Genomic DNA, 12,178 nt, shown 5'->3' on the forward strand with positions numbered 1-12,178 from the left:
ACTGTGGTATGCTCTCTTGGCTCCTATCTGTTAGCTACAGCTAATTATTAGTCAACGCTGTGGCCATAACCTTTAAATATTCATTTCACATGCCTTTTCCTGCAGCGGCTCATGTGCTCAGCTTAACAAGATAAGCTGTAGTTAAAACTCATCTTTCAAAATACAGGTGCTGGTCATAAAATTAGAATATCATGAAAAAGTAGATTGATTTCAGTAATTCCATTTAAAAAGTGAAACTTGTATATTATATTCATACATTACATACAAACTCATATATTTCAGATGTTTATTTTGTTTAAATTTGATGATTACAAATGACAACAAATGAAAATCTCAAATTCATCATATCAGAAAATTAGAATATTACTGAAGACCAATAAAAACAAAGGATTTATAGAAATGTTGGCCAACTGAAAAGTATGAACATGAAAAGTATGAGCATGTACAGCACTCAGTATTTAGTTGGGCCTCCTTTGGCCTGTATTACTGCAGCAATGCGGCGTGGCATGGAGTCGATCAGTCTGTGGCACTGCTCAGGTGTTATGATAGCCCAGGTTGCTCTAATAGTGGCTTTTAGCTCTTCTGAATTGTTGGGTCTGGTGTATTGCATCTTCTTCTTCACAATACCCCATAGATTTTCTATGGGGTTAAGGTCAGGAGAGTTTGCTGGCCAATTAAGAACAGGGATACCATGGTCCTGCAACCAGGTACTGGTAGCTTTGGCACTGTGTGCAGGTGCCAAGTCCTGTTGGAAAATGAAATCTGCATCTCCAAAAAGTTGGTCAGCTGCAGGAAGCATGAAGTGCTCTAAAACTTCCTGGTATGTGGCTGCGTTGACCCTGGACCTCAGAAAACACAATGGACCAACACCAGCAGATGACATGGCACCCCAAACCATCACTGACTGTGGAAACTTTACACTGGACTTCAAGCAACGTGGATGAAGTGCCTCTCTTCTTTTCCTCCAGACTCTGGGACCTTGATTTCCAAAGGAAATGCAAAATTTACTTTCATCAGAGAACATGACTTTGGACCACTCACCAGCAGTCCAGTCCTGTTTCTCTTTAGCCCAGGCAAGACGCTTCTGACGCTGTCTGTGGTTCAAGAGTGGCTTGACACAAGGAATGCGACAGCAGAAACCCATGTCTTTCATACGTCTGTGTGTGGTGGTTCTTGAAGCACTCACTCCAGCTGCAGTCCACTCTTTGTGAATCTCCCCCACATTTTTGAATGGGTTTTGTTTCACAATCCTCTCCAGGGTGCGGTTATCTCTCTTGCTTGTACACTTTTTTCGACCACATCTTTTCCTTCCCTTCGCCTCTCTATTAATGTGCTTGGACACTGAGCTCTGTGAACAGCCAGCCTCTTTAGCAATGACCTTTTGTGTCTTGCCCTCCTTGTGCAAGGTGTCGATGGTCGTCTTTTGGACAACTGTCAAGTCAGCAGTCTTCCCCATGATTGTGTAGCCTATAGAACTAGACTGAAAGACCATTTAAAGGCTTTTGCAGGTGGTTTGAGTTAATTAGCTGATTAGAGTGTGGCACCAGGGGCCATCAATTTTGAACCTTTTCACAATATTCTAATTTTCTGATATGATGAATTTGAGATTTTCATTTGTTGTCATTTGTAATCATCAAAATTAAACAAAATAAACATCTGAAATATATGAGTTTGTATGTAATGTATGAATATAATATACAAGTTTCACTTTTTAAATGGAATTACTGAAATCAATCTACTTTTTCATGATATTCTAATTTTATGACCAGCACCTGTATACCGTGAAAATACACCGCTCAAATTAATAAAGCAAAGGCTTCCAATACCACATCCTAGATCTGACTGATTGAAACATTCTCATTGAATACTTTGTTCTGCACAAGGTTGGATGTGGTAACAACAAAAAATAATCAATGGAAATCAAACTTATTAACCAATGAAGGCCTGGATTTGGAGTCACGCACAAAATTTTAGTGGAAAAACCCAACAGGCTGATCCAACTTTAATGTAATGTCCTTAAAACAGCTCAAAATGAGGTTCAGTATTGTGTGTGGCCTCCTAATGACATGCTCCTGATCAGGTGTCTCCTGAGGGATCTCCTCTCAGACCCGCACCAAAGCATCTGCCAACTTCAGGACAGTCTGTGGTGAAGCATGAAGTTGGTGGATGGATTGAAACATCATGTCCCAGATGTGCTTGTTCAGGTTCAGGTCTGGGGAACCACATGAAGTCAGCCACATGAAGTCTAGCATTTTCCTGCATTAGGAGGAACCCAGGGCCAATCGCACCAGCATATGGTCTCACAAGGGGTCTGATGATCTCATCTTGGTACCTAATGTGCAGCCCTCCAGAGAAATCCCTCCCCACACTATTAGTGACCCACTACCATTACGGTCATGCTGAAGTATGGTACAGCCAGCAGATTGCTCTCCACAGTGTCTCAAGACTCTGTCACTTCTGTCACATTTGTTGTATAAACCTGCTTTCATCTGTGTGGAGTACAGGGAGCGCAGTGGCAAATTTGCCAATCCTGGCGTTCTCTGGCAAATGCCAAACATCCGCCACTGTATTAGACTGTGAGCACAACCCACATCTATGGATATCAGGCCCTCATACCATCCTCATGGAGAAGGTTTGTTTGTTCAGACACATGCACGTTTTCAGGCTGCTGGAGATCATTTTGCAGGGCTCTGGCAGTGCTCCTCCTTTTCCTCCTTGCACAAAGGTACAGGTAGCGGTCCTGCTGCTGGGTATTTGCCCTCCTACAGTTCCCCTGCTGTACTTTCCTCTCTCCTGGTAGCGCCTCCAGCCTACGGATGCTACGCTGAGACTCAGCACAGCTCTCATTGATGTGCCATCCTGGATGAGCTGCACTACCTGAGCCAGTTATGTGAGCTGTAGAGTCCATTTCGGGCAACCGCGAGTCTGAAAACACCATCATTAAAGTGATCAAACCATCAGCCAGAAGGTATAGATACTGAGAAGTGGTCTGTGGTTCTCACCTGAGGAACCACTCCTTTATTGAGTGTATCCTGCTAATTGTCAATAATTTCCACCTGTTGTCTATTCCATTTGCTCAATAGAATGTCAAATTGATGTCAGTGGTGCCAGTAGAGTTTGATTTCATAGAAGTTTGATTTGATTGAAGTTATATCGTGTTGTTTACGCATTCGCTTTAATATTTTTGAGCAGTGTATATTAGGTTGAATTAAAACAAGACAATAAAATCTTAATCTTTGTGAAACAGTTAAAAAAACATTTAGTTAATAATGAATGAATTTTGACTGCAAGGAAAAAGGTGCTTTGCCCTGCTCCATAATTAGAGAAAATAATCTATACATTTTCCCGTCTTATCTTCAATATTTTAAGAAAGTGGACTGAAAAATTAGTGTGCAAATCATGTTTAACGATAAGTGACGTTATAAGGTGTTGTTGGACAACTTAGATCTGTTCCAGACGGTCAGACACCAGACTTTGGCTGTGAGAGGACCTGATGATTGAATAACTAATACGGTTTCAGGCTACAATATTGTAAAACATGAAAAAGTTCAAATAGACAGTTTTGCAAAGCACTGCGGGTAAGGTGATGGTATATTTGCCTTCCCCAGAGAGATGCTCTACATTATAAATGAAAACCCATCTAGAAAATGCATGTAGACCTGGAACCATCAACACTTCTGTAAAACTGAAGAGAGCATTTTTTTTTATAGAGTGATTTATTTTTATTATGGTGACAAAGAACACGTTTTGTATAAAAAAAAATGCTACCCAGAAATATTAAATTTTTTTCATGATTTTTTTATTTTTGCAGTACAAATAGAAAATTCTGGTTTCAAATCTTTTTGTTTTTGTTTCACAGATGACCTTCTCTTCACTTGAAGCCCAGTAGAAACACTCGCTTATGTGTAGATTGACCAATGAAAATGTTGCGAAAATAGATGCAGACCAATAGGTATACCTGTTCGGCCCTCAAAGCCCATGCCCAGAAGTGAAAAGAATATTTGTACAACTCTAAAACTATATGTAAAAAAGGGAAATCAGAAAAAAATAACATGTATTTTTTATAGAAAATAAAATTTAAAAAGAATTTGAAAAAAAAAAAAAAGTAATTTGAAAAAATCTAATATGAAAAAATACTCTTTGATTAAGAAGTCTTTCAAAGTTTTATTTCTGGATTGCATTTTTCCCCCCCCAAAACTAGAAAGCATGTTCTTTTTCTGCAACAATAATGGAACAAAATTCACTCCATATATTTTCCCAATGTTCCAAACAATAAGGCAATGAACTGTCAGTCTAAATAAAATCTAACCTGCATCACCCAGTGACTACAAACAGGATCAATAACTTTGATGGAAACTATTACTTCCTAACTGCAATAGCGTAAACAATTGAAGACAAACCGTACGACACAATCCAAGTTTTTAATCAAATGAAAAAGTAAACAATACATTGATGCAGTAAATATGTTATAACGGATAGAAAAACTACATCTAGGACGTTTCTTAATGTTGTTGTGATCAAGAATACAGCTAAAATGGGAACCGATTCAGACACTCCTGACAGAGATGGATGGACATTACAGTGTTAGAATAAATCTAAATACCTGCCGGATTTAGAAGTATTTATGTGCAGAACATTGTTGCTTATTGCAGTTCTGCTCTTCAATGAGAAACACTATAAAATAAGACGGGCTAACAGCCACGCTGGGTTAACTAATCTGTGTTCTGCTTATCATATACTTTGCTAGTTTATCCCATAACCTTCCAAGGAATCACTCTTTGCCTCTAAAACAAGAACAGTGAGGAAAAGTGATGCGTTCAGACTCCGCCCCCTCCTCCACTTTCTCTGTTTGGCTTTTCATTAAAGGGACTTTGGTCCTACGACCTAACAGCCAAGAACAGAAAGCTCTCTATAGCTAAGAGAGGCTGAAATGGGATTTAGAGAGAAGAAATGTAATTTTTCTAGTTTTGAACCCTCAGACAGACATGACAGGAAGTCCAAGTGAGTAAAAAGGAAGGAGAGCAGCGTTAAGTAGTGCATGGTCTTCTGTCCGTATCACTCTAGTGGAGCAGCAGAGATACACAGGTTGTTTAAGGCACAGGCGACTTGGACGATCTTATCAAAGGTTGAGAGGTTGGACGTGCACTCGCCGCCGGCGTTGAAGGCGTTCTCGACGGGGCCTGTGAGCATGGCGTACCTCTGCTTCACTATAGAGATCACCGTTTCCACGTGCCTTTGCACCATCGCCGTCTCAGACGCGACGTCCGCCCCCTCTGACCTAATGCAAGCTGCGATTTTAAATGAAGCTCCGCGGGCCGCCACAGAGTCTGCGATGTCCAGGTCGCGACAGGACAGAACCACGTCGCCTGGGAGAAGCTTGCACAGGAACCCACAGCTCTCTGCCAGGCTCTTGTCGCTGACGTTCCCGGGCGCACCCCGAGAGACGAAAGTGACGACCCCCTGGGGAGCTACGCCGATTAGGTACTTTAATGAGCTGAAAGTTGGCCTCGATCGGTCGGAGTGTGAGGGCGTCATCTCTGCTTCGGCTGAGAGCGGCTCCTCAAGGGCGACTGTGAAGCAGTCGACGATGACGGCGCAGTCTGGGTGGGACGCTCGCAGAGCTGTAGGCAGGTTTTTGCGGAGCTCGGCTCTAGAAGGCCAAAAAACCGCAGTGGGAACCAGAGTGGAGGCCATGATGTTGACCATACGGTGGACGGTTCTGGCCACGGTGCCGACCTTCACCCCGAAGCGGTAGGCCAGGTCTTGATTGCGGAGGTCCAGCCGGAGGCGCATGAGCGTCAGCAGCAGCTGCTGGAACTTGGAGAGCCTGATGGTTTTCATGGCATCCATGTGTGGCGCCAGTAGCCACATAACGGTCTCCAGGACAAAGTAGTTGGGTAAACCGGTGTAGAACTTCACCTTCTCAGCGTCGTTCCGGAATGCGCTCTCAGACAGAGACATCTTTTCCACCGACTCCCTAAGAGCCCGGTTCTCCTTCTTTAAGGCTTTCAGGATATCGTCAAAGTTGACGGACAGTTCAGACATCTGGGTAAATTTTCCCTTCTTTCTGCCTCTCGCAGAGGCTTCGTCGTGTTCATCATCTTCATCAGAGCTAAAGGTGGAGCACTCGCTCTTTTCAGCGACGGCCTCTGGCTCCGCTTTCTCAGGACGCTCCTCTTGGCTCTGCCCATCCAGGCCAGAACTGCCCTGGCCCTGAAGGAACAACAGGGCGTTGGCGGCTTCGACCCGCGCCTCCTGCTTCTCCAGGATCTCCACGGCACCCGGCTCCTTCATTTCTGAGAAGAAGGGAACTGGGGTGAACACAGAGGGAACATAATCGGGGGAACGTGGATTCTTTGTTTACCTAGATGTGGACAAATAGGAGAACAATAAGACTCATTTATGGATGAACAGTGCAGAAGGGTAGAATTCAAGTTATGTGTTAGAAGAGGGAAACACACATGGGTCAGGTTAGACGCCTAATATTTCACCCAGGGAAGGGAGATTGAGATAGTAGACTCTTATAAGTACCTAGCTGTTCACCTGAATAACAAACTGGACTGGACTCACAACTCTGAGGCTCTGTATAAGAAAGATCAGAGCAGACTCTTCCTGCTGAGGAGACTGAGGTCTTTTGGGGTGCAGGGGGCGCTTCTAAAGACCCTCTATGACTCTGTTGTTGCATCAGCCATCTTCTATGGAGCAGTCTGTTGGAGCAGTAGTTTATCTGTAGCTGAGAGAAAGCAGCTGGATAAGCTGATCAGGAAGGCCAGCTCTGTGATTGGATTCCCTCTGGACTCAGTGCAGGAGGTGGGAAACAAAAGGATCCTAAAGCCGGTCATACACTGTGCGATTTTTTCGATCTTTGTATGCAGCTATAGCTCACACTGTAGGAGCAAACCCTGTGGTTTGCTCCTACAGTGTGAGTTCACAGCTCACCATGTATGTGTAATGGTTAACGTCCTGTTATTTTACAGCACCAAAGTTGTTACATTGATGCTGATTTTGCTCAGTTTTTAGCTTAGTCAGTTAAATAACACGCTGCTGTCATTTTGCACATCTCTGATGTTGCTGCTGCTTTAAAATATCCAATAAAAATGTCCATAGCTGTATTTTGGTTATTTACTCTCCAGGTGTACAGTTTTATAGTGTTGTGACACTTTACAGTACAGTAATTTATTGTTTACCTTTTAACTCTTAACTACACATTTTTCTAAGGTCAGGATTTGTGTGACCTTTTTTTCTCTCTAATCTTTTTCACCAAAATGTTCCCATTGTGGGACGATAAAGGGATTTTCTATTCTATTCTCCTTTTTTCTAAATCATTTTCCCACTTTTTCCCATTTTTCAGATTTTTCCTCCCTCTTTTTATAATATTTTACAATTTGCTCTCCAAGTAAAGAGAAAATAAAAAAGTTAAACTCCTTTTTTGCATATACTATAGAAACAATCTTTCTTTTTCAGACAGACAGCAATGTGAGCTCTGTATTTCTATGAAGCTGAAGTGTCAGACACTTCAGCTTCATAGAAATACTTCAGCTGTCTGAAGAATACGGAGATCAGGGTCACCCTACATGCATTCAGACAGTGACAGTCAGAGGAAGCAACACGGCACGTTTATGCCGTCTTGAAATAAACAAGCAACCTTTAGCGTGAAACATCATCTCTGTGTGTTTCTTTTGCAAACTCAAATTCGTCTTTTTACATTCCTTTTTGAAGAAATGGCCTCTTCACAGCTCTGAGGTCTTTAAATAATGTCCCTTTTTTCACGTTTAATTGTCTGAACAGATAAAACTTTTCCCTTTTGACATCTAGGAAGTGTATTGAAGGATACAAATTGTGATATAGTATGGGGGGGAAGTGTTTATTTAAACTTTAAACCAAACTTTTAGTTTGGTTTAAAGTTGGGTTGTGAGAAAAACAAATTATTTGTATACTATTTGTCTGCTAAGATTAAAAGTTTTTACAATTTAAATGCTAAATATCATCCTAACATAAAAAGCTGAAAAGCCATTTAAGAAAAAAAAAAAAAAAAAAAATCTCCGCTCTGCTGAGAGGGCTTCTAAAACTGCGTTGTGCGCACATTACAAAGAGGCCAGAGACTAAACACTTCCCTGGAGGATTCAAAACATCCCAGAATTTCACTGGACTCAATCGTCTCATGCTGGAAAGAATCTTTTAAAGACTCTGCAAAAAAAACACCCTGATGTATGAAACACAGCCTCCTCATCACTTCCTCTCTCCCTCTACAGACACTTGGAAGGCGACTCGAGGCCCTTTAAGGACACCAGCAAACATCTTCAGCTCCAACAACTTCAGTCAGTCTCACTTTAAACAATACTTACAAAATGACCACTTTAGTTAAACATGCAATACTACACCTAGGGATTAAAGTTTCTTCAATTGTAAATCAAGAATTTAGGAAATATTCATTATATTTAAAAATTTGGTGCTTGCCTTTCATATAGATTTATATCAACTATAGTAATGGTTAAATTAAATGAATGATAATCAGCTATGTTTTTTATAATAAAACTCTCCTTTTGATAAAGCCTATAGTTAGAGTGGCTCAGGTTATCCTGAGCTATCTTTATAGTTATGCTGCTATAGGCTTAGACTTCTGGAGGACATTGGGACTCTTTTTCAACATTCTGCTTCATTCTATCTCTATTCTCCCACTCTGCAGAATCTGTTAGTTCAATCTCTAACGTTATGCTCTCTCTGCTTTTTCTCATAGTAGCTTTGCCTCGTCTGTTCCTGTTTGGCTGTGATACCATCCTGGAGAGAAATATCAGCTGTCCTGCTTCGATCAACACCTTTATTTATAGATTTTGGAGATCAGCCTGTTTTTCAAGTGTAGTCCTGTTTCTCTGACTGTGACTGGCTGGATGTGCTTTCTACATCCTCTGACATGGGAGCTGGCTCGGAGCTCGTCTACCTGGCTGTGTGTTTCCTGGACGGGGCCGCCTTTTATAGCTGCTTTTTGTATCTCTGCTTCTGTCTCCTTGAACCCCAGTCGGCCTCGGCAGATGGCCGCTCAAACTGAACCTGGTTCTGCTGGAGGTTTCTTCCTGTTAAAAGGAAGTTTTCCTCTCCACTGTCGCTACAAGCATGCTTAGTGTGAGGGATTGCCTTTGAGTCGATGAGTACATTTAATCAACAGCTTTTCCTTAGATAGAAAACTTTAAATCAATCAGTCTGTATGATCTGGTGAACTGTAAAGTGCCTTGAGATGACGTGTTGTGAATTGGCGCTATAGAAATAAACTGAATTGAATTGATCATGGGAGATATTTTCACAAAATATTGCGATAATTAAAACAAAGATCGGTTTTAGTCAAATGTGTCAACAATCAAGAATGAAGCATCAGTAAAGATAATGTATTTCATTCATTTATCATTGGATTAAAACTGTCTTGTTCTTCCTGATAACATGTGCCAATGCTCAGAAAAAGATAAATAAAAATGTAAATCCCTTTATTATCACACAATGGGGAAATTCACCATCTGCATTTAACACATCCCCTTGGGGAGCAGTGGGATGCCATTGTGTGGCGCTCAGGGAGCAGTGTGGGGTTAAGGGTTTTGCTCAGAGTCCAGGCTGTGGGGATTGAACCGGGTACTTGCAACCCTCACAGAGCACAAGTGCACTGCTCTAACCACTAGGCCATCAGTCCCCTTAAAAAGATGAATAAGTCCAAATCATAACCAGCAGTTTCACTGCCAAAGCTGATCTAAAATAAGTAAATATATCTTAAAATGCTTGTGTTTGCCCTTAATTGGAGCAGGTAAATAAGAGGATTTGCCAAAGGAGTTACTAAATATATACACCCTTGGACTAAGTTAATGAGATATTATGCACTTAAAGGTACACTATGCAACCGGTGTTGATTTTCCAGCAAGGCTCCCCCCAGAGGGCGAAAGTAAAAGTGCACTGTCGTAAATATGCTCAGCTGTTCTCCTGGTTTCTACGTCAAGCCAGGCGCGGTTGTTTTGAGCTTAGCAGACAGGCAAACGCAGCTGGCGCGACAGAAGCAGCGAGTTTACATGCAAAGTCAATGGTTGACGCGCGTCAAGGCGCAGCAAAAGGTCCCGCGGCGCGTTTTGAGCAGCAGGCGCAGCGCGTCTGAGCAGCTGAAGCAGCGCGTCGGGGGCGTTTAAGCATCTGACGCGTGTGACGCGCCGCAAACGCGCTGCTGCTCGAGATGGAAAAATTTTATTTTTGCTGCTCGACGCGCCGCCTCAACCAATCAGAGAAGCTGATCTGGGAGCTGGCAGGGAGAGAGACACAGCGCTGATGATCAGAGCGCTATTATCACTCCTCTTAAACAGTTTATTGACGCCTAAATTAACTTAAAATGCAGAAATCTGCCGGCAGAATATGTTCTCTTTTCTTATCCTGCTGCCTGCAGTTTGGATTATGTACATGAAAAACACCTACCAGCTGCCGCCGTGAACCGCGAGGAGGCGACCCAGCCAGAGGCTGCTGATGAAGGGATTCCAACTGTCGGCGCACCGCTGCTATGTGGGGGTCTGAGCGGCTCCGACAGAAAAAATATTGGAAGGCAGGATTGTAATCTGGAGGAACTGACTGCACTGATTACGTTTTCAGGTGTATTTTCTCACTTAAAAACATATTGAAACTACTTTATTCCCACTGATCACAGCAAATATAGCTGCAAGGCAGAGAAAGGATAGTGAAGCTCCGCCCAACGTGCGTCAGACACACTTTTGCACCACGCAGCCAGAGCAGCAAAGCTGCTTCAGCCACGCGTCAGAACTGGTACAAGCAGTAAAAATGAAGCAGCAGACGCGATTTTGCTGCTTTTGCTGTGTCCGGTGTGAAAGCAGCGCTGCACAAAGATCGCCACTGTGCTAGCAACGAGCATGCTTTTAACTGGGGGCGTGTAGCAGTTCTTGCCGTAAAGCAAGACCGACTCGCGCGAGACTTTTGAGCCTGTGGGTGCGGGTCGGTGCTCCTGCAATTGCAAGTGCGGTTTTTCCCCCACAGACCACCAGGGCGGCCGAGAATACCTTTGTTCAACCTGAAATGACTCATTTAATCATCCAAAACGTTATGGAACACATTAATTAACTGAAAAATGTTGCATAGTGTGCCTTTAAGATAATAGTCTTTATTTCCCGTTCTGAATGTAATTCATCTCATTCCATTGGCATCATCTGCTCAAAAGAATTAAAATAGTCAGATTTTAACAAAAAATGACAAGAAAAAAAATTATCAGTTTTCTGACTTAAATTGAGCAGATAAAATTTAATTTTGTTCATAGTGCTTGGAAACCTTACGTGTAAATAATGTTGTAAGATACTATAGATGTTTAGTCATAAAATTGCGTTTTAAGACAAATAAACGCCCTTATAATTAAAAAAATGCACATTTTATTTGATTTTAATTAAACAAAATATTATTTTGTTGATGAAATCCGTCTATTTTTTTTATTTATTAGATATACATTTTAACTCGTTTAATACTGAGCATTCAGAAACTAACCCGACAAGAATTTAAAAATAGTCTAAAATATTAGCCTAAAATTAAATCTGGTGAAATATTCAGAAAACTTATAGAGCCCGTCAACTAGTTGGGTGTTTAAAAGAGCTGAAGTCAAACTTTTCGCAGCTTAATGTCAGTAAACAGGTGTTATAAACCGTTTTCCTACCTGCTGACTCTGACACTGCTGCTGCTAGCGGCTGTCATTTTATTATAAAGCACATTAAACATTAAAACTCCTGTTCCTTCCTCAGCCTTTGCTCTGTATTCATACCTGAAATGAAGTGGGAACTACGTCCACCACCAGCTGCGGTGCCTCGGTAACCAGCCCGCTCGGTTCACAGCTGCTATCCAGCGGTGCTTCTTGTCTGCGTCCCGTGGGAAACAGTAGAAAGAGAGATTGGTTCCTGGGGTCCGACGGTTCTTACAGCCTGCCACCCCACATGTTTGAACCATAGTAAGGCCACGGAGGAGCGTGGAGGCGCCTGCCGCTGCCTGTTGGTTGTTTAGACTCCCAAAATGGTGACCGACCGGAGGATGCGTAGTAAAATAAAAGAAATAAATAAAAAAGCCCAGAAAACTACAGTTCCGTTATCGACGTACGCAAGCCTCGATCTGATTGGATAATCTGGAGGCAACGTTACAGCAACTTGATCTCGTGCACACAAACTGT

At 42.2% G+C, this 12,178-nt stretch overlaps 1 protein-coding gene across 4 annotated transcripts; it reads right to left on the reverse strand.

Annotated features, from left to right (window-relative positions):
* Positions 1 to 4,407: 4,407 nt before the first annotated feature.
* On the reverse strand, positions 4,408 to 12,043 carry LOC119772893. 4 transcript variants are annotated; one of them, XM_038269585.1, is made up of 3 exons: positions 11,780 to 12,043; positions 6,571 to 6,733; positions 4,408 to 6,364 (listed from the first exon to the last, which is right to left on the reverse strand). In XM_038269585.1, exon 3 carries the CDS (start codon positions 6,292 to 6,294, stop codon positions 5,056 to 5,058), a length of 1,239 nt encoding a protein of 412 aa, XP_038125513.1. In that variant the 5' UTR covers positions 6,295 to 6,364; positions 6,571 to 6,733; positions 11,780 to 12,043; the 3' UTR covers positions 4,408 to 5,055. The 4 variants fall into 4 exon arrangements, with proteins under 4 accessions (XP_038125513.1, XP_038125515.1, XP_038125512.1 ...); XM_038269587.1 differs by lacking the exon at positions 6,571 to 6,733 and having other exon boundaries at positions 4,408 to 6,296; XM_038269584.1 differs by lacking the exon at positions 6,571 to 6,733.
* Positions 12,044 to 12,178: the final 135 nt, after the last annotated feature.

Source organism: Cyprinodon tularosa, unplaced genomic scaffold, assembly GCF_016077235.1.
Source record: "Cyprinodon tularosa strain WSP-4 unplaced genomic scaffold, ASM1607723v1 ctg730, whole genome shotgun sequence".
Taxonomy (NCBI): domain Eukaryota; kingdom Metazoa; phylum Chordata; class Actinopteri; order Cyprinodontiformes; family Cyprinodontidae; genus Cyprinodon; species Cyprinodon tularosa.

What these genes read in the sequence shown, in the direction of transcription:
- LOC119772893 (XM_038269587.1), bottom strand. Translation starts at nt 6,294, where the DNA reads ATGAAGGAGCCGGGTGCCGTGGAGATCCTGGAGAAGCAGGAGGCGCGG.